General features: G+C 44.9%; 2 protein-coding genes across 3 annotated transcripts in view; both read left to right on the top strand.

The window, feature by feature from the left end:
- The first annotated feature begins 4,875 nt into the window (after positions 1–4,875).
- LOC120309319 (sialidase-3-like) lies at positions 4,876–8,636 on the top strand. Its single transcript, XM_039346436.1, has 2 exons — positions 4,876–5,282; positions 7,647–8,636. Exons 1-2 carry the CDS (start codon positions 5,082–5,084, stop codon positions 8,634–8,636), a joined length of 1,191 nt encoding a protein of 396 aa, XP_039202370.1. The 5' UTR covers positions 4,876–5,081.
- Positions 8,637–18,142: 9,506 nt separating this feature from the next.
- Positions 18,143–22,426, top strand: part of LOC120309327 (prolyl 4-hydroxylase subunit alpha-3-like) — a 29,651-nt gene continuing 25,367 nt past the window's right edge. For both annotated transcript variants that reach the window (XM_039346453.1, XM_039346454.1), the window contains exons 1-2: positions 18,143–18,387; positions 21,180–21,322. In XM_039346453.1, the coding sequence (XP_039202387.1) occupies positions 18,194–18,387; positions 21,180–21,322 (337 nt within the window). In that variant the 5' untranslated portion in view covers positions 18,143–18,193. The remainder of the gene's footprint in view (positions 18,388–21,179; positions 21,323–22,426) is intronic.

Below are 22,426 nucleotides of genomic sequence, written 5' to 3' on the forward strand. Positions count from 1 at the left end.
CTTAGCCATGAAAGCCACCTGGGTGATTTGGGATCAATCACTAGGCGCTGGAGAGTTCTAGTCCCACCTTAGCCGTGAAAGCCACCTGGGTGATTTGGGGTCAATCACTAGGCGCTGGAGAGTTCTAGTCCCGCCTTAGCCAGGAAAGCCACCTGGGTGATTTGGGGTCAATCACTAGGCGCTGGAGAGTTCTAGTCCCGCCTTAGCCATGAAAGCCACCTGGGTGATTTGGGGTCAATCACTAGGCGCTGGAGAGTTCTAGTCCCACCTTAGCCGTGAAAGCCACCTGGGTGATTTGGGATCAATCACTAGGCGCTGGAGAGTTCTAGTCCCACCTTAGCCGTGAAAGCCACCTGGGTGATTTGGGGTCAATCACTAGGCGCTGGAGAGTTCTAGTCCCGCCTTAGCCAGGAAAGCCACCTGGGTGATTTGGGATCAATCACTAGGGGCTGCAGAGTTCTAGTCCCACCTTAGCCGTGAAAGCCACCTGGGTGATTTGGGATCAGTCGCTAGGTGCTGGAGAGTTCTAGTCCCACCTTAGCCGTGAAAGCCACCTGGGTGATCTGGGATCAGTCGCTAGGCGCTGGAGAGTTCTAGTCCCACCTTAGCCGTGAAAGCCACCTGGGTGATTTGGGATCAATCACTAGGCGCTGGAGAGTTCTAGTCCCACCTTAGCCGTGAAAGCCACCTGGGTGATTTGGGGTCAATCACTAGGCGCTGGAGAGTTCTAGTCCCGCCTTAGCCAGGAAAGCCACCTGGGTGATTTGGGGTCAATCACTAGGCGCTGGAGAGTTCTAGTCCCGCCTTAGCCATGAAAGCCACCTGGGTGATTTGGGGTCAATCACTAGGCGCTGGAGAGTTCTAGTCCCACCTTAGCCGTGAAAGCCACCTGGGTGATTTGGGATCAATCACTAGGCGCTGGAGAGTTCTAGTCCCACCTTAGCCCTGAAAGCCACCTGGGTGATTTGGGGTCAATCACTAGGCGCTGGAGAGTTCTAGTCCCGCCTTAGCCAGGAAAGCCACCTGGGTGATTTGGGGTCAATCACTAGGCGCTGGAGAGTTCTAGTCCCGCCTTAGCCAGGAAAGCCACCTGGGTGATTTGGGATCAATCACTAGGCGCTACAGAGTTTTAGTCCTGCCTTAGCCATGAAAGCCACGTGGGTGATTTGGGATCAATCACTAGGCTCTGGAAAGTTCTAATCCCGCCTTAGCCATGAAAGCCCCCAGAGTGATTTGGGGTCAATCACTAGGCGCTGGAGAGTTCTAGTCCCGCCTTAGCCATGAAAGCCCCCAGAGTGATTTGGGGTCAATCACTAGGCGCTGGAGAGTTCTAGTCCCGCCTTAGCCATGAAAGCCCCCTGGGTGATTTGGGATCAATCACTAGGCGCTGCAGAGTTCTAGTCCCGCCTTAGCCATGAAAGCCACCTGGGTGATTTGGGGTCAATCACTAGGCGCTGGAAAGTTCTAATCCCGCTTTAGCCATGAAAGCCCCCTGGGTGATTTGGGGTCAATCACTAGGTGCTGGAGAGTTCTAATCCCGCCTTAGCCATGAAAGCCCCCTGGGTGATTTGGGATCAATCACTAGGCGTTGGAGAATTCTAGGCGCTGGAGACTTCTAGTCCCGCCTTAGCCATGAAATCACTAGGAGCTGGAGAGTGGGTAGGTGGCTAGCCAATCATTCTCAACCCAGCCCACCTCACAGGATTGTTGTTCTTGTTGTGAGGAGAACAGAAGGAGGAAGGTGTGTTGTATATATATTTGCTGCCTTGGGTTATTGGTAAAAATTATAACGGCAGGATACAGATAAATAAAATAAAAAGTGAACCCCGGATGGTACTGCAGTGGCAAGCAACTGAGAAATGGGCTAATGGCAAACTTAGGAAAGAGAAAACAATATTTTATAGGTGTGAACATACTCATTTCCAAGCTTAGCTCCTCAAAAAAACCTGTTTTGCAAGAACGAACAATTTAGGGAACAAAGAAGGAGAAAGTGAAGTACGAGGACACGAAGGGCGTTGCTCTTTATTGAAACTTGTCGGAGGGAAACTCATTCCTGGAACGTGCTGATGGAAGATGCAAACTCTACGAAAGGAACAGATCTAACAAAAACAGAGGTGGAGTTGAATTGTGTATAAAAGACCATTACAGTTCTGCAGAAATCTATAAAACCAAGGATGGAAACCTGTTAGAATCCATATGGGTCAATATAAAGGGGGGGGGAATGACATTGCTATAGGCCAGCGGTTCTCAACCTGTGGGTCGGGACCCCATTTGGGGTCGAACGACCATTTCACGGGGGTCGCCAAACAACGCAGTCCGCCATTTCCCCCCCCCCCTTTTCCTTAGCTGTGCTACTCCCTTTTATTCTATTGGCTTTGGAAAGCCAATAGAATAGACTCTCTTGAATAGAGTCTAATTCGATTGGCTTTCCAAAGCCAATAGGAATTGTCCAAGCTGTCTCTGCCCTGCTGAGCCCGCCAAAAGTCCCAGTCTGCAAACGGTACTGCACCAGTTGAGTAGTCCTCGACTTACGACCGGTTGAGTAGTCCTCGACTTATGACCGGTTGGGGGGTCGCGGCATTAAAAAGGTTGAGAACCACTGCTATAGGCCATGGGATAGGCAACCTTGGCTCGTTTATGACTCGTGGACTTCAACTCCCAGAATTGTGAGCCTCCCCCCACCAATTGCACAAGGCTGCTTTCCCTGCCCTCCATGGGGCACAGCGTGCTGCTTTCCCCCCCCCATGGTGCAATAGGGAGGTGGGAGGGTGAGGAACAATCTACAGCAGTGATAGCAAACCTTCCTGCTCCACGCCCTGCCCTGCCCACCCCCTGCCTCGCCCACGCTCTGCCCCACCCTGCCTGCCTGCAGGGCCACTCACCACCTCCAGGGCCTGCCGCAGATTGCCCAGGCAGCCCAGCAGTGCCATGGCGCCCACGCCCTCTGCCCACGCCCTGCAGGATCGACTGTGCGTGTTGGGGCGTGAGGGCAGAGTCTTGTCTACGCTGCCTGGCTGCCGTGTCCTTGGCTGCGCTGCTCCGCGTGGGCCACGACCAGGGACGAGTCTCCTCCAGGGGGGCTGCTGGTGAGGAGGGGGTCGCGGGTGGAGGCAGGGCTGGGGCAACGGCATGTGTGCCCACAGAGAGGGCTCCGAGTGCCGCCTCTGGCACCCGTGCCATAGGCTCGCCACAACTGATCTAGAAAATTGCGAGCTCGTCTCCCCCCTCCCCATCATCGCTTACCACCCTGGATGGATGGTTAGAAGGAAAAGAGCCCCCCTTCTCCCCCCCGCTCCCTGACTCCCCCCCCCGTTGGTATTCTTGCTTAGATTGGCACCTGTCTTTCACAGGCCCTCCCCATCCTTTCCCCCGCCCATTGCAACCGGGAGGAGACCCCAAATGCTTGCAGCACTAGAATGAGCTTGCCAGAGTGGCAAATAGATTAAGAATAATATATATATTAAGAATAGAATAAGAATAGAATAAACCCCTTTCAAAACGTCCGGCCAATGGGAAGGATAGCTAGGCTGGAAAAAAATGAAGCCAACTGAGCAACTTTTGAAATGCAGGAGCATGCCTTTGGTTATTCGGGTTTTCTCCCGCGTCAAATTGGAAGTGTCTTGGCGACGTTTCGACAAAGTCCCATTCGTCATCTTCAGGCTGGTGTTTTCGGCTTCGTGCTTCTAGGAACAATGTGTGATCGTAGCTGTTTCTTCCTTTTAACTGCCAGTGTGTGGTAACCCAGGTCGTTACAACACAAAAGACTAATGGGCACACAGCCAGGCTGCCCACAACCGGTGGGGATCCCGTAGAGTCTTTTTTTCTCTGATTGCCCTCCACTCCCGGTTGTGCGCACACTCCATCGTGCCTTATCCTTCTGCTCCGTCTGCCCACGACTGGTGGGGATGCCCGTCGTGGACAGACGGAGCAGAAGGATGAGGCACGATGGAGCGTGCGCACACCCGGGAGTGGAGAGAAATCGGAGAAAAAAAGACCGACAGGAATGGATGACGGAAGGTAGGAACAACATGTAGAGCAGGGGTTCCCAACCTTGGCCACTTTAAGACTTGTGGACTTCAACTCCCAGAATTCCTCAGCCAGCTTTGCTAGAAAGGAAGGGAGTGCTGATGGCAAGCCTTTTGGAACACTGGATCCGGAATGAGCAGGAGGGAGGGGTTGGAGAGCACGCCGGCAGCAATGGTGCTGGGAGGGAGGAGATTAACAAGGATGAGAGAGGGGAAGGATGTGGAATTGGAGTGCAAAAAAAAGAGAAGGCGGGGCAACCAAGGCAATTACAGTTAATTAAGAGGGATGGCCCTATCACACGGGCAATGAGTAAGCAGTTAGACCAGCAAGGTGTATAAAAAGAATCTCCCCACCCCCCTGAGCTTTATTTATTTATTTTATTTATTTATTTATGAGACTTATATACCGCTTTAAGTGCAAGCACTCTCTAAGCCAGCGGTTCTCAACCTTTTTATACGGCGACCCCCGGTCACACGGACGCACCGCACATGCGCGGCGCCGCCCCCTGAGGGGGAAAAATGACAGATCGCGTTGTTGGCGACCCCCGTAAAATGGTCGTTCGACCCCAAATGGGGTCGCGACCCATAGGTTGAGAACCGCTGCTCTAAGCGGTGTACACCAGTAAGCAATGTATATATATATTTTACATTGCCCCCAACAATCTGGGTCCTCATTTTACCTACCCTGGAAGGATGGAAGGCTGAGTCAACCTTGAGCCGGTGAGATTTGAACCGCTGACCTGCTGAACACAGTCAGCTAAAGTGGCCTGCAGTACTGCACTCTGACTGCTGCGCCACCTCGGCTTTACTCTGAGGACGCTGGCAGGGGACCACTGAAAGCTAAGTTGTTTCTTTTAACATTGGAAATAGTTGTTTTTATTGTTTTTAAATATCTAGCTAGGGAATTCTGGGAGTTGAAGTCCACCCATCTTAGCCTTGTCCACAGGGCATTCAGATGAGCTGAAATTGCTAGTGCTGACAATCAGAAATGTCGGCTTGACTGGGCCTCTCTTTTCCCCCCCCCTCCTGGAATTTTCCCGCCTTTCTTCAGAGAAGATGGCTGAGACTCTGGGGGTGTCTGAGAAGGTCATCCTCTTCCGCCAGGAGGGGGATATCACTTACCGCATCCCCGCTCTGCTCTACCTGTCTTCGGAGTCCACCTTCCTGGCCTTTGCAGAAGAACGTTCGTCGCACTGGGATGTACACGCCAAGTTCCTGGTGATGCGATGTGGGCAGAAAAAGGGTCTGTCCGTCAAGGTAACTCCAGAGTCCCAAAGTAGCCCTGACCCCTGGTTCTCCACCCCATTGCCTACCCCCCTGCCCGCAGGACCACTCACCGCCTCCAGGGCCCGCTGCGGATTGCCCATGCAGCCCAGCAGTGCCATGGCGGCCATGGCGGCTATGCCCTCTGCCCACATCCTGCAGCATCAACTGGGGTGTGAGGGCACAGTCTTGTCTACGCTGCCTGGCTGCCATGTCTTTGGCTGTGCTGCTCCACATGGGCCACACTCGGGAGCGACTCTCCTCCAGGGGGGCTGCTGGTGAGGAGGGGGTCGCGGGGGAAGGCAAGGCTGGGGCAACGGCACGTGTGCCCACAGAGAGGCCTCCCAGTGCCGCCTCTGGCCCCCGTGCCATAGGTTCGCCACCACTGCCATAGATTGTCTTTCCACCCCATGTCACAGTATGGCTGCGTTCACACGACCGCTTGAACCAGACTAGCAAACATCCGGGTTGCTACCCTAGTACAGCATGCTTAAGTGTGGTTGCTATTAACCTCAATTTATTTCATTGTGGCTTAGCAGATGAGGGATCCCAGCTGACATTGTCCAAATCAAAAGTTTGGGAAACAGGCTGAAATGGAAGAGGTAGTCAAAAAAGTCAAGATGGTGGACATGTAATAATAATAGTAGTAAAGTTGGAAGGGACCTTGTTGGTCATCTAGTCCAACCCCCTGCTCAGGCACGAAACCCTACACCATTTCAGACAAATGGCTGTCCAGTCTCTTCTTAAAAACTTCCAGTGTTGGAGCATTTACTGCTTCTGGAGGCAGGCTGTTCCACTGATTAATTGTTCTCACTGTCAGGAAGCTTCTCCTTAGTTCTAGGTTGCTTCTCTCCTTGATGAGTTTCCACCCGTTGCTTCTTGTCCTGCCTTCAGGCGCTTTGGGGAATAGCTTGACTACCTCTTCTTTGGGGCAGCCCCTGAGATATTGGAAGACTGCTATCATGTCCCCCCTTGTCCTTCTCTTCGTTAAACTAGACATACCCAATTCTAGCAACTGTTCCTTATATGTTTTAGCCTCCAGTCCCCTAATCATCTTTGTTGCTCTTCTATGTACTCTTTCTAGAGTCTCAACATCTTTTTTACATCGTGGTGACCAAAACTGGTTGCCGTATTCCAAGTGTGGCCTTACCAAGGCATTGAAGAGTAGTATTAACACTTCACGTGATCTTGATTCTATTCCTCTGTTAATGCAGCCTAGCACTGTGTTGGCCTTTTTGGCAGCTGCAGCACACTGCTGGCTAGTGTGAGGCAATTGAATCCCAGGACGTGTATCTTGAGTTTTGGGGATGCCTTTGTGAGATAGCTGTAAGGTCAGAGAAACCTGAAAATTTTATTAGCATCACAGCCCAATTCCAAAGTTTTCTTATTTGGGTTCTGCAGAAAAAAAAAATCAACAAGCTTTAAAAGAATGGGGTTTTTGCCAATTCTTACCAACAGAGAAGAAGTGATAGAGGGGATTGAAACTGCAAGAACTTTAGGAGTGAGTTCTTTCATATTCGTATTCAACGTAAAAGAGAGAAAAGCAACAGAATATAATCAAACCAGTTCCTTAGAATTTAAAAGAGCCGAGAGAAAAGCTTGGGAAGGATCCCATGGATGAACATCTTGAAGGGGAAATCAGTTAAATCAATTAAAGAAGCTTGGGAAACTCTGAAAGATATGATTATAAAAGCCCAGTCCAGTTCAATACCACTAAAAAAGAAAAAACAAAAAAACCACGAAAAAAACCATCACCGTTGCACAAATAACTCTCAGACCACTGAGAGGAAAAAAAAAGGATAAGTACAAAAAATGGAATGAGGGGCACATAACTAAGGCAGTTAGTATCATTTTACAAAGCCTTATTAAGATCATACTTGGAATACTGCATCCAGTTCTGGTCACCATAACATAAAAAAGATGTTGAGACTCTAGAAATTGTGTAGAGAAGAGCAACACCAATTCTATTGTTCTACATTCTATGTTCGATGTATACAAACCATGATTTATGGCATGAATTTACAATGTGGCTTGTAAACAAAGTGTGATTTTTTACTTAGTGTTGTGCATAAATTAAAGCCATGATTTATACATAGTGTTGTGCATGAAAGAACACTGTGGCTTGTACACAAACCAATTTATAGCTTAGTGGGATGCATGAATTAGATTAGAACACTGGCTTGCTGCATAACTGGCTTAAAGCAAAATATGAATTAGCGCAAAATAGGCAATACAATAGCTGAAATAAGTCCCAAGCTTTTTCTGGTTGTTTTTTTTTTTTTTCCAAAGAAAGCCGACATGATTTGCCAGAATCTGATGGACTATTTCATATCTGACCATTTCATATCTTCTCTCTAGTGGGGTCCCCTGCAAACTCTGGAAACCACTGTTATATCCGAATATCGCACCATGAATCTGTGTCCAGTGTACGACTCAAAGGAAGGCACAATTTTCTTGTTCTTCATCTGTGTGAAAGCTGATGTGTCGGAACAGTATCAGATCAAGACAGGGAAAAACGCGGCCAGGCTGGCCTACATCTTCAGCAAAGATGGCGGACGCACCTGGAGCCCAATGATGGATGTCACCGAACAGGTGATCGGAGAGGATGTGAGCAACTGGGCCACGTTTGCCGTGGGACCGGGCCACGGGGTGCAGCTGAGCTCCGGGCGGCTGATCATCCCGGCCTACGCTTACTACATTCACACACATTGGTTTGGACACTCGCTGTGCCGTGCTATCAAACCCCACTCCTTCGCTTTCTACAGCGACGATGGTGGGAAGACATGGCTGAAAGGCCGGCTTCTTGGAAAACCCCTGCGGGCCTCAGAGTGCCAAATGGCGGAGGTGATGGATGAGAATAACAGCCCAGTGTTATACTGTAACGCCCGTGGCGGTGACGGATACCGAGTGGAGGCCTTCAGCAGAGACGGTGGAAGACTCTTTGAACACCCCTTCCAATCTCAGAAGCTGGCGGAGCCTCATAATGGATGCCAAGGCAGCGTGGTGAGTTTTCCTTCACCACAACTGGGGTCTCTCTTGGCTTCCTCAAAGACCCCCGAATCATGGTTGATCTTCTCCCATCCCACCAAGCGAAAGGAGCGTGCGGATCTGGGCATCTACTTGAACCCCTGTCCATTGGAGGAGAATTCCTGGAAGACGCCATGGATCTTGAACACAGGACCCAGTGGCTACTCAGACTTGGCTGTTTGCACTGGGGAAAATCCCCTCTTCTTTGGCTGTTTGTTCGAATGTGGAGAGTCGACGTATTATGAAGAGATCGCCTTCCAATTGTTCAGTGGCACAAAACTCCTGAAAAGTCAGGACGCAACTTGTGCAGAAAAGAATTAACTCCCTATACAAGCCAGGCCCATCAGCATCAGAGGAGGATTAAATCACAGCCTTTTTATACATAATTTTTATGGATTTTTTTAACAGAGTTAAAAAACATAATAGGAGCTAACTAGAATGGAAACCAAAGGCAATAAAGAAAAATAGTAAATAATGGAAAAAAACCCATGAAAAAAAATATATAAAAAGCAGTTTCTGATCTTCTTGACAGTGGTTATAGATGCATGTATATTTTTCATCAGGGAATTGTGCAGCCGGTGTCCAAATGAAGTCAGAGACGTTGACACGAATTTGTAGTTTTATAGAAACAAATATATTTTATAACTATATATACAGCAAACTAGATAAGTCGGAAAACAGGAACATCATGAGGTAAATCTAGACATCCGGAACATCATGAGGTAAATCAATACATCAGGAACATCATGAGGTAAATCACAGAGCTCATAGAAGAAAAAGGCGGGAAAAAGGGAACCTCCCCCTTCAGACCCAAAGCAACCAATCACAGTGCAGATTGCATCACACAGGAACCAGCACTCTCCAATTAATCAACCACAACTGTGTATTTTGGTTTACTATTCCAGCTGTGACATTTAAATATCTTAACATTTTCCCTCTCTCTTGAAAGTTACATCATAATTTCTTTTTCTGATCTTCAAAAACATTTAAGCATTTCTTTTTTTTTTTTTAGCAAAAAATCTCTAAGGGGTTTGCAGCCACTGATAAATGATTATTATTATGATAATCTCCTCTTGCTTGTATGCACACTGAGAGCTTATGAACCGGAGGCAAATTCCACAATTGGCCAATAAAGAATTCTATTTTTATTCTATTCTATTTAAATGTAGTTGTTGATCTTTCTCTAAGTCAATTTTTGCCATCTCTGATAGTTCTGTCATCTTCACCACCCATTCCACCATTCTGGAAATTTCAGAATCTTTCTATTTTTGTGCATATTAATTGTCTCAGAACAATAACCATATTAAAATAATCTTCCTTTTTTTTATTGAACATTTTTATAAATTTTTACAAAAAAGACAAAAAGACGAAAAAACAGAAAAAAATACAACAATTCAAAAACAAAAAATACAGAATACACAAAAAAACTAAACTAAACATAACATCCCCTTCCCCACCCCCCCCAAAACACCCCCCCTTCCCCCCCCCCGAGCTTCTCAGAGCAGAATATAGGCTTAATTAAAAAAGAATTAAAAAATATATATGTAAAAAGGAAAAAAAAAGTTTAAAACTAAGAAATATATATATATATATATATATAAATTATAAAAAGGCAACATATTTTTTTATATCCAATTTAAATTGTATAAATTCTATCCATTTATCCCAAACAGCAAGAAATTTCTCTTGCGTTTGATCCTTTAAAAAAGCCGAAATCTTTGCCATTTCCGCCAGATAAGACACTTTAGAAAACCATTCCTGCAATGTAGGCAAGGATTCCTTCTTCCAATATTGTCCTACTAACAGCCTTGCGGCTGTGATCAAATTTAACACCAATATAACCTCCTTTGTATCACAATCAATAATTATACCCAACAAAAATAGCTGCGGAGTAAATTTTACCCTCCTTCTAAGAATTCTCTGGATATTCCACCATATCTTAATCCAAAATGCTTTTATCTCTTTACACGACCACCAAATATGATAATAAGTGGCATCCAAACAATCACATCTCCAACATTTGGGCTGTAGGTCAGGGTACATGAAAGACATTTTTTGTGGGTCAAGGTGCCATCTATAAAACATTTTGTAAAAATTCTCCCTTAAATTCTGTGTCTGCGTAAACTTGACATTTCTTACCCATATGGTTTCCCATATGTCCAATGGGACTGGTTCACCAAAGTTTTGGGCCCATTTAATCATACAATCTTTAATTAGTTCCGTTTCCGAATCCAGTTCGACTAGCACCCCATAAATTCTCTTAATATGGGCTTGTCTTTGATCCTTCACTTGCTTAATAAGATTTTCATCTTCTCTAAGAAAGCCCACCTTACAATCCACCTTCCATCTATCTGCTAGTTGCCTATATTGGAACCAAGAATAAATGAAATTTTCTTGTGCTAAATCCTCCCGTAGTTTTAATTGCCAATTTTGTCCATCCCATCTGAGTAATTGTCTATAAGACACCATATCCATTTTGACACCTCTTTTTATTCCCTCTATCGCATGCCAAGGTATAGCCCATAATGGTACTTTAAAATCATTTTTGTAGTACTTTCTCCAAACCCTAAGTAAGGAAATTCTTATAATATGAGATTTAAAAACCCAGTCCACTTTTTTGTTAAATATTAAATAGGCATGCCACCCATAGAGTAAATCCCATCCCTCTAGATGAAGTATCTCAAGATTTGTCAAGTTTACCCAGTCACTAATTATTGTTAAAACCGCAGCATCATAGTATAATTTCAAATTCGGTACCTTGAGTCCACCTCTCTCACGGAAATCTTGCATAATTTTAAACTTGACCCTTGGCTTTTTCCCTGCCCAAATAAATTTATTAACACCCTTCTGCCATTCACTTAAATTAATCTCATTCTTCAAAATCGGTAACATTTGGAACAGGAAAAGAAACTTAGGTAGAATATTCATTTTTATCACTGCAATTCTTCCCATGAGAGATAATTGCAACTTCTCCCAATTCTTCAAGTCTTTCTGTACACTGACCCACAACCTATCATAATTGTTTTTAAATAGTTTTGCATTAGAGACAGATAGCATCACCCCCAAATATTTTACCTTATTAACAATTTCAAAACCCGTCAAGTTAACCAAAGTCTGCTTCTCCTGAATAGTCATATTTTTAGGTAAGATTTTAGTCTTGTTAACATTAATCCTAAAACCCGAAACCAAACCATATTGATGAGTTAGCTGCAATAACTTTACTACAGAACTAATAGGTTGCGACAAAGTAACAACCAAGTCGTCTGCAAAGGCTCTTAACTTGTATTCTTTTTTATTAACTTCTACTCCTTTAATTTCCTGCGAATCTCGAATTTTGATCAACAATATTTCCAATGTTAAAACAAACAACAACGGTGACAGTGGACATCCCTGCCTGGTACCTTTTTCTATTGTAAATACCTCTGACAAACCTCCATTAACAATAAGTTGTGCCGTTTGTTTTTGATAAATTACCGTAAGAGCTTGTAATATCTTTTCACCAAAGTTCATCTTTTCAATTACTCTTAACATAAAATGCCAATTCAGTTGATCAAAGGCTTTTTCAGCATCTAAAAAAATCAACCCTGCAGGGACTTGGTTGTTCTTGTCTAAATATTCTAATAAATTAATAATTTGTCTAACATTGTTTTTCATATATCTACCAATTATGAACCCAGATTGATCTTTATGCACAAGATGATGCACAACCCTCATGAACCTATTTACTAAAATTTTTACAAATATCTTGTAATCCACGTTTAAAAGAGATATGGGTCTATAATTCTTTGGTAAAGTAAGATCTTGCTCCTCTTTTGGAATCAAAGAAATAAAAGCACTACGCCATGAAGGAGGAATCTCTGAGCCCTGTAGAATATCATTAAAAAGATCACCTAATGGTTGAATCATCTCCTCCATTAAGACTTTATAATAAACAGCTGTCAAGCCATCTGTACCCGGTGCTTTCCCTAGTTTCAATTGCTTAATTGCTGTCACAATTTCCTCTTTAGTAATTAAACCATTAATTTCCTGTTTTTGATCCTCTGTCAATTGGGGAAAACTAACCTCACTTAAATATTTATTTATATCTAATATTTGCACATTAGCAGATTTATATAATTTTTGATAATAATCTAAAAAAGATTTCTTAATCAATTCCTTCTGGAAGACTATTTTACCCTTATAATTTATTTGATCTATTATCCTCTGTCTCTGCTTCTTTCTTAATTGATAAGCCAACCATCTCCCTGGTTTATTGGCGTTACAAAATGTATTTTGTTTCATAAACAATAAGTTAGTTGCAGCTTGATCCACCAGGAGCATGTTAAATTGTGCTCTTAACAACTTTACCGATTCTTTAATATTTTCATCAGAGGGATTTAAAATCAAAGACTTTTCTTTTAACTTAATTTCATCCTCTAGTTCTTTACGTTTTTGAGTCTGCCTTCGCTTATAAAAATTATTCATTTTTATCAAGATCCCACGCATAAATGCTTTACCTGCATCCCATACCATTGACATTGAAGTCCCCTTATGCATATTTAAAACAAAATAATCCTTTAAAGACTCCTTCAGCTTTTGAATATTTTTTTCTTGTCTAAATAAGTTTTCATTCACCCTCCAGGATCTTCTCTCCTCTTTTTCCTGAATCAGCTCCATCCAAACTGGACTATGATCCGTCAACGACCTAGGAAAGATCTTTACGTTCTTTACTCTATTATATAAGTCCGTTGTAATAAAAAAAAAAATCAATTCTTGAAAAAGATTGGTGTCTATCTGAAAAGAAAGTAAAGTCTCTCTCCTCTTGATTACATTCTTGCCAATAATCCCTTAGTTCCCAGTCCTCCTTCATATCAAAAAAGGCTTTAGGCAGTTTTGCCTGTTTAATAAGAGGAGAGAAGCCTTTCTTGTCCCTTTGTATATCCATAACACCATTCCAATCGCCCATTAATACCACGGATCTATAGTCCAGCAAAGTTATTTTTTGATGTAACAGTCTATAAAATTGTTCCTGTTGCTGATTTGGTGCATAAAGTCCCACTATAAGTATTTTCTTACCATACAGACCAAGTTCAATCATCACATATCTTCCTTGGGGATCTGATTCTACCAAAGAAGCTGCTAGGTTTTGCTTCACGTAGATAACCACTCCCCCCTTTTTCCCAGGAGCAGATGATACAAAATGAGATCCCAAACGGGCATTGACTAAGTATTTCTGATCTTTAAGTAAGATATGAGTTTCCTGTAGACAAATAACATCATTATTATGTTGCTTCAAATAGTAAAAAATTTTCTTTCTTTTCTGTGGGGAGTTCAATCCGTTAACATTCCAGGTCAGGAACTTTGCCATCTCTCTTGGCCTTGAGCCTGGAGAAGACTCCCTGAAGGTCTGCCATTCCTGCCTGGATTGCAGAACTCTTAGGTCTTGCTCCTCCCACCGGCAATGAATCACTTTCAGAAGAAGATTCTTTAACTTCTCTTTTATGTTGCTCCTTCTCCTTACGTCTATAAGCTGCACGGGTCATTCTCTGATCTTTAACCTCCATTTGACGTTGCCATTCAACTTGCGGCATCCCAGCAGAAACCAAGCCTGATGCTTCAGATTGCTCCAACTCTTTGCCACTCAGAGGTTTCTGAGCAGGTAGAACTGAGCCTGCACCCAGGACCGTGTTGTAAAACTCCTTGGCTTTTTCAACCGTATTCAACCTATAACGCATCCCCGCATGACTCAGAACAATACCTGTTGGGATCTCCCATCTAAATGGCATCAATCTAGCTTTGAGCTCATTAGTTAAAAAAGCAAAATCTTTCCTGCTTCTTAAAATTTTTGATGGGATTTCCTTTAAAATGATAATATCTTGAGCAGCAATCTGGAATCTCTTATTATAAAAACCTTGTATAATTTCATTACGCAGAGACTTCTTTGTAAAATAAATCACCACATCTCTAGGCAAGTTCTTCTGCTTGGCAACCCAAGAGTTAACTCTATAGATTTTTTCCACTTCTCTGCGTAATTCTCCTTTATCCATATTCAAAGCAATAGCCAAATCAGTAAGCACTACCTCCATCAAGTCTTGATTCATATCTTCCTTAAGGCCTCTAATCCTCAGAGCATACTCCATCTGCCTATACTGAAACATAAGGATGTCATCTTGTGAGGTCTCCATCTTCCTTTCCATATCTTGGAATTTCTCCTCGAAAAAATCAACTTTGTCTGCTACTTCCTCCACTCTCGAATCCAGCTTCACCACCACCGTGGCCAGGCCTGATACAGCTGCAATTATATCTTCCCGCAGAATAGTATTATTATCTTCCATTGAATCCTTGATCCCACTTATCTCTTCCTTAATTTCAGATTTAATCTGTATGGCAAGTTGCTTCATTTCATCTCTAATTTGAGATACAACATCTCCCATTATGCCTTTAATCTCTTGTACTGACGGGCCTGGCAGAGGAGGAGAAGGTGGTGGCTGGGTCGGTGGTACATGTTTAGGTTGTTGTTGTGGTTGTGCAGTTGAGGCTATAGGAGAGGAGACCACCTTAGATATTGTAGAAGGTGGCTGTCTCTTTGAAGCCATTTTATATGACACAGTTCTCTCTTCCCTTCTTCCCCCCCCCAAAAAAGGGGAGGAGGGAAATAGAATTTTAAAAAGAAAAGAAAAAAAAGACAAAAACACTATAATCCTTAAGAAACCAAAGAAAAAAGGAGAAAAAAATCCAAAACCAGAAGCAAAAAAATCAAATGCAATCATTTATGTCCAAAACTTTAAAAACAAAAGAACAAAAGAAAAAGGGAAAAAAAAAAACCTCCGGCACTTTTAAAACACCATCTTTTTTCCTCTCTCAAGAAAAAGAACAAAGGAGAGATAATCAAAACTAACTAATAAAAAGAAATAAAAGACTAAAGTATATATAAGGAAAAATCCTTTAAACCACTCTGTCCGCTTCAAAATTTACTCACCAGGACGCTACAGACGCGGAGATAGAGGCGGCGGTTTCTTTTGCTTCAAAGGGAAGCAAAAACAGCTGGGAGGCGGAGATCAACAGGAGCTCCGAGGGAACACTCCTTCCACCCCCTCTAGGAATAAATCCAGAGGGGGTTCAGGGGTTCTACCTCTACTCCTGGATTCTCTGACCCTTCCCTTTGCCCGGGAAGGGAATTTCGAACCGCGGGCCAGCTGATACGCGCTATGCTCCGCGATTCTGACACCTTCCCAGCTGGACGGCTACTAAGTAGCCGCCATCGCCGTCGCCCCGTACCGGAAGCTCAAAAAAAAGTAAGAAAAATAATCTTCCTTGACTTTTTTTTAATTGGCTGTCCATTACTTTCAGCAGGATAATAGTCTGATTTCAATTGAATGTTGATCTTTAAAGCTAATGAATGAATATGAAATTTCTGGCTTTTTTTTAACAAATTCACTAGGCATAAGAGCCGAGGTGGTGCAGCAGTTAGAGTGCAGTACTGCAGGCCACTTTAGCTGACTGTGTTCAGCAGGTCAGCGGTTCAAATCTCACCGGCTCAAGGTTGACTCAGCCTTCCATCCTTCCGGGGTAGGTAAAATGAGGACCCAGATTGTTGGGGGCAATGTAGATATATATATACGTTGCTTACTGGTGTACACCGCTTAGAGAGTGCTTGCACTTAAAGCGGTATATAAGTCTCATAAATAAATAAATAAATAAATAAATAAATAAATAAATAAATAGTAAAATGACTCTTAATATTGTCCTTATTTCAAATATAAACTTGAAGCTGAGGAATTCTGGGAGTTGAAATCCACAAGTCATAAAAGGGCCAAGTTTGAAGACCCCTGGGTTAGAGAAAAGATTTAGGGATTTGTATTAGCGGATATGATACTCAGACAACATATTTTGTTGAATGATTATTATTGAATTCTGTTTTAAAAAATCAATAAAACTTTATATAATTTTGAAAACTCGAGTTTTCTCACCCCCTGGAATATCGTCTCGCACCCCTGGTGGGGAACCCCTGGACTAGGACAACTGTCTGAAAAATTGTGAATTTTGTGAACCCTAATCCTATCCAACAAGCTGAAATTTAATGTGGAGAAAAGCAAGGTTTTACACCTGGGCAGGAAAAACAAAGGTATAAGTACAGATTAGGTGGAACCTGGCTCAAAAAATGTGAGAGGGACCTTGGAGTCCTAGTGGACGATCCCTAAAATATGAGCCAGCAATGTGCAGCAGCCCCCAAAAAAGTTAATACAATCTACTGTATGGTCCCTTCCAGCTTTATTCTGAATTAAAAACCTATTCTACAGGTCATGCACAAACTCTCCACTAGGTGGCAGAATAGGCACTCATCTTAAAAGATTTGGGTAACCATATGCAAAACTGTGGATTTTATTTTATTTTTTCGCCAGGGAATAGCATTATCCCACTATCAAAGCGACAGTTCCCCGCTTTCTTAGATGTAAATATTAGGAATGAAGTTTATGGAAGCCACACAATCGCAGGAAAGTTCTCTTAGGATGCTACAGGTTCTAAATCAACACAAGAGAGGGGTCCAAAATCCAGCGTTGCACCAGAACATTTGCTGGTCTGGTTCACCTCTCCGGAGCGCACCAAGGTTGTAGGAAAGATTCTTCGCAAGCAAACAGGACGGACAGAAAAGGCCGCTGCTCTGCGCACTCAGGAAAAATGAAAACAACGCACAAGTAGCCGTTTTGATGCATACTAGTGGTAAAGGTGCTGGCTAAGAAACGGGGACAGTGAGTTCTAGTCCTGCCTTAGGCACAAAAGCCAGCTGGGTCATCCAATCACCAGGAGGCGATAAGTTCTAGTCCCGCCTTAGGCATGAAAGCCAGTTGGGTGACTTTGGGCCAATCACCAGAAGACGGTGAGTTCTAGTTCTGACTTAGGCATGAAAGCCAGCTGGGTGACTTTGGGCCAATCACCAGGAGATGGTGAGTTCTAGTTCTGACTTAAGCATGAAAGCTGACTGGGTGACTTTGCACCAATCACTGGGAGACTGTGGGTTTTAGTCCGCGTTAGGCATGAACGCTGACTGGGTACCTTTGCAGCAATCACTGGGAGACTGTGAGTTCTAGTCCGACCTTAGCCGTGAAAGCCAACTGGATGACTTTGGGCCAATCACCAGGAGACGGTGAGTTCTAAGCCTGCCTTAGGCATGGAAGCTGACTGGGTGACCTTTGGCCAATCACTAGGAGACTTGGAAGTTCTAGTCCTGCCTTAGCCATGAAAGCCAACTGGATGACTTTGGGCCAATCACTAGGAGACGCTGAGTTCTAGTCCTGCCTTAGGCGCTAAAGCTGAACAGGTGACTTTGGGCCCATCCCTAGGAGACAATCCCATGGTAGCCACGAAAGCTAATTCTCTCCCAACCCACCTCACAGGGTTGTTGTGGGGAAAATAGGAGGGGGGACTTCTAGCCCTGAAAGGAAAAGGGAGTGGGCGAGGGGGGCGTTTTCAAATCCTGGGGGTCTGATTTCATCCTGCAGCATTCGGATGCTTTGGATGGGCCTGTCCGCAGCTTGCTAGATTTATCCCCAACGTTGCACTCGGCCGGGGGGGGGGGGCAGGAGCGACCCTCCCTGATCCAAAGTCAGGCAGACCCCCCCATAGATTGGACCTGGAGGGCTCACAGCGCCCCCCCCATAGATTGCTATCAGTCAATTTCCTGAAAAAATGCTGCAACTCCCCAGCGCCCCCTCCCCCCGCCTCTCCTTCTGGACCCCATCCCGATTCCCCCCTCCCATTTGACCACATTTCCCCCCCCTCGGGGGGCTGCTCCCCCCCATCCCCGCCCGGATTCCCCGTCTGCTTTCCACCCGCCTCCGCCTCCTCCTCTTCCTCCTCCTCCTCTCCGGGCTGGGGCGGCGGGGGCAGCAGAAGGCGCGATGCTGCCGGCGGCCCTGGCGCTGCTGCTGTTGCTGCTGCTGCTGCCGGCGCTGCCGGCACGGAGCGGGGCGCCGGGCGAGACTTTCAGCTCCATGCTCAGCATCCGCCGGGCGCTGGGCACGGAAGGGGCGCTGCTCCGCCACCTGCGCGCCTACCTGGAGGACGAGGCCGGCCGGCTGCGGGACCTCGACAGGTAAGGCGGGAGGGGAGGGCGGGAGGGGGCGGGAGGGAGCCCCCTCCTTCCCTTCCTCCTCTTTCTTTCTTTCTTTCTTTCTTTCTTTCTTTCTTTCTTTCTTTCTTTCTTTCTTTCTTTCTTTCTTTCTCATTGCAAAGTGATGAGTTTATAATCTCTTTCTCTCTCTCTCCCTCCCTCCCTCCTTCCTATTTCCCTTCCTTCCTTCCTTTCTTCCTTTCTCTCTCCCTAACGTCCTAAGTCCACAACTATCCCCGAATTGCACGAACTCTATTGTGTCTAGAGTTCAAAATGAAGACTCTCCATATCCAGGATGCCTCAGATCCAAAGTTTGTCTGTCTGTCTGTCTTTCTTTCTTTCTTTCTTTCTTTCTTTCTTTCTTTCTTTCTTTCTTTCTTTCTTTCTTTCTTTCTCTTTCTCTCTTCCTTCCTTCCTTCCTTCCTTCCTTCCTTCCTTTCTCTCTCCCGCCCTCCTTCCTTCCTTCCTTTCTTTCTTTCTTTCTTTCTTTCTTTCTTTCTTTCTTTCTTTCTTTCTTTCTTTCTTTCTTTTTCTTTCTATTTCCCTTCCTCCCTTCCTAAGTGCATAACTATTCCCAAATTGCACAAACTCTATTGTGTCTAGAGTTCAAAATGAAGACTCTCCATATCCAGGATGCCTCAGATCCAAAGTCTGTCTGTCTGTCTGTCTGTCTTTCTTTCTTTCTTTTTTTCTTCTTTCTTTCTTTCTCTTTCCTTCCTTCCTTCCTTCCTTCCTTCCTTCCTTCCTTCCTTCCTTCTTTCTTTCTCTCTCTCTCTCTCTCTCTCTCTCTCTCTCTCTCTCTCTCTCGGTCTCTTTCTTTCTCTCTCTCTCTTTTTTTCTCCATTCCCCTTCCGCCCTCTGTGCCTCCCTTCCATATATCTTCCCCCCAGCTCTTCCTCTTGTTTCCCCCCCTTCCTCGCTTCCTCTTTCCTTCCATTTCTTTCCTTCTCTCGTCTTCCATTTTATTCCCCCGTCCCTTCCTTTCTTTCGTCCTTCTTTCCTTCCTTGTTTCACCCCAGGCACAAATAGAATAGAATAGAATTCTTTACTGGCCAAGTGAGGTTGGACACACAAGGAATTTGTTTCCACTGCAGAAGCTCTCAGTGTCCATACAAGTAATATTGATAATCATGATCACATACAACTTGAACATACATTCATCACAAATCGTGAAATACACACTTAGTGATGGTCATAGAGTACTAGCTAAGCAAACAACCTAAATCATATTAGGGTACAAAAAAAAAAAGAAACCAATATAAATTATAAGATACAAGCAGCAAATTTATAGTCATAAGAAGGTAAGGATAGGTAATAGGAAAGATGAGGAGTATCATAGTAATACAGCTTTACTAGTATTTTGACAGTGTATATCATAGTAATAAAGCTTTACTAGTCTTTTGATAGTGTTGTAGGAATTAGTTGTTAAGCAGAGTGATGGCGTGGGGCAAAAAACTGTCCTTAGGTCTAGTCCAGGGGTAGGCAACCTTGGCTCTTTTATGACTTGTGGACTTCAATACCCAGAATTCCTGAACCAGCCCTGCTGACTCAGGAATTCTGGGAATTGAAGTCCACAAGTCATAAAAGAGCCAAGGTTGCCTACCCCTGGTCTAGTCGTTCTGGTGTGCAAGGCCCTATAGCAGGGGTCTTCAAACTTGGCCCTTTGTGGACTTCAACTCCCAGAATTCCTCAGCCAGGCATTCTGGCTGAGGAATTCTGGGAGTTGAAGTCCATGAGTCATAAAAGGCCCAAGTTTCAAGACCTCTGGCTTAGAGTATTGTTTCTGGATGGCTGGGGAATTCTGGGAGTTGAAGTCCATCCACGCTGACAGGAATTTTAGGTGAAGTCCATCCATGCTGACACGAATTTTAGGTGAAGTTCCTCCATGCTGACTGGGGAATTCTGGGAGGTGAAGTCCACCCACGCTCACAGGAATTTTAGGTGAAGTCCATCCATGCTTACTGAGGAATTCTGGGAGTTGAAGTCCGTCCACGCTGACAGGAATTTTAGGCTTACTGAGGAATTCTGGGAGTTGAAGTCCACAAGCCATCAAAGGGCCAAGTTTGAAGACCCCCTGCCCTATAGCGTCGTCTTGAAGGAACAAGTTGAAACGGTTTATATCCAGGATGTGAGGGTTCTGTAAATACTTTTACAATCCTCTTTTTGGCTTGTGCAAAATATAACTCCTCAATGGAAGGCAGGCTGGTTGCAATAGTTTTTTTGTTTTCTGCAGTCCTAACTATCTGTTGAAGTCTGTGGTCTGTCTTGTTTGGTTGCGGTGCCAAATTAGACAGTTATTGAGGTGCAAACGACAGACTCAGCTATTCCTCCGTAGAACCGTTTCAACAGCTCTTTGGGCAGCCTCAGTTTCCTGAGTTGGCACAGGAAGAACATTCTTTTGATGACATTTTTGGTGTTAGGTGTCCATTTTAAATCTTTGAGATATTACAGAACCCAGAAAGGTTTCTACTGTTGATCCTGTGTTGTCTAGAGTTATAAGAGGTTGAAAACTAATCAGGGAGAGAAGCGACCTAGAACTAAGGAGAAACTTCCTGACAGTGAGAAGAATTAACCAGTGGAACAACCTGTCTCCAGAAGCAGTGAATGCTCCAACACTGGAAGTTTTTAAGAAGAGACTGGACAGCCATTTGTCCGAAATGGAATAGGGTCTAGCAGGGGGCTGGACTAGAAGACCTCCACGGTCCCCTTCCAGTTCTATCTATCCTGACGGATGGGTTAACAAATGATAAAATAACGACATTTCTGCTTTCCAGATTCTACCAGAAGATCCAGGATTTGCATCAGGGATCGGGCAGCTCCCTGGAGAACCCCTTGATGGCGTTTGCCCTGATCAAGAGGCTGCAGTCAGACTGGAGAAACGTAGTTTATAGCATGGAAGGAAATGAGAATATCCAAGGTGCTTTTTCCTTACCACTCTTTAATTGCTGGAGAGAGAAAGTTTGTTCAAATAGGGGGTGGTCTCCAGGGGTAGGACCCAATAAAAGCAGTCCTCTATTTGCAAAAGTTCGTTTAGCGGCCGTTTGTAAATGGAGGACTGTTTTTATTTGGCCCTAGTTCTGTGGACCGCCCCCAGTGTGATGGCCAGGGGCGAAGACGCTGGCCTCCAATTCGGAAGGTTGAGAGTTTATTCCTAGGTAGGGGCAGATATTTCCTCGGGCACAAGGAAAAAATATCTGCTGTGAACCCCGCACAGGAATTCTGGGAGTTGAAGTCCACACCTCTTTAAGTTGCTGAGGTGGAGAAACGAGGCTGTACAGACTTCAACTCCCAGAATGCTCAGCAGTTGTCTTGAGCGGTTAGAGCAGTGGTAGACAACCTTGGCTCTGTTATGACTCATGGACTTCAATTCCCAGAATTCCTCAGCCAGCATGGGGGAACTATGGCCCCACATGACTCGTGGACTTCAACTGCCAAAATTCCTGAGCCAGCGTGGGGGAACTATGGCCCCCTTCATGACTTGGTGACTTCAACTCCCAGAATTCCTCAGCCAGCATGGGGGAACTATGGTCCCTTCATGACTCATGGACTTCAACTCCCAGAATTCCTCAGCCAGCATGGGGGAAATTATGGCCCCTTCATGACTCGGGGACTTCAACTCCCAGAATTCCTGAGCCAGCATGGGGGAACTATGGCCTCTTTATGACTCATGAACTTCAACTCCCAGAATTCCTGAGCCACCAAGGGGGAACTATGGTCCCTTCATGACTCATGGACTTCAACTCCCAGAATTCCTGAGCCAGCGTGGGGGAACTATGGCCCCTTCATGACTCGTGGACTTCAACTCCCAGAATTCCTGAGCCAGCATGGCTCAGCATGGAAACCTCTCCCTTTCCCCTCAGCATGGCTGCCTCAGGAATTCTGGGAGTTGAAGTCCACGAGTCATAAAAGAGCCAAGGTGGCCTACCCCTGGGTTAGGGAATTATGGGAGTTGATACCTACAGATCCGAAGGGCCCCTAGTTGGAGGATAATACAGGTAGTCCTCGCCTTATCACAACTGAG

Source organism: Crotalus tigris, unplaced genomic scaffold, assembly GCF_016545835.1.
Source record: "Crotalus tigris isolate CLP2741 ecotype Arizona unplaced genomic scaffold, ASM1654583v1 scf7180000017997.644853, whole genome shotgun sequence".
Classification (NCBI taxonomy): Eukaryota; Metazoa; Chordata; class Lepidosauria; order Squamata; family Viperidae; genus Crotalus; species Crotalus tigris.

Excerpts from the sequence above, each read along its gene's own strand:
- LOC120309319 (XM_039346436.1), top strand. The coding sequence starts at position 5,082 with ATGGCTGAGACTCTGGGGGTGTCTGAGAAGGTCATCCTCTTCCGCCAG. Across the intron at positions 5,283-7,646 it reads AAAAGGGTCTGTCCGTCAAG|TGGGGTCCCCTGCAAACTCT; the intron begins GTAACTCCAGAG and ends TCTTCTCTCTAG.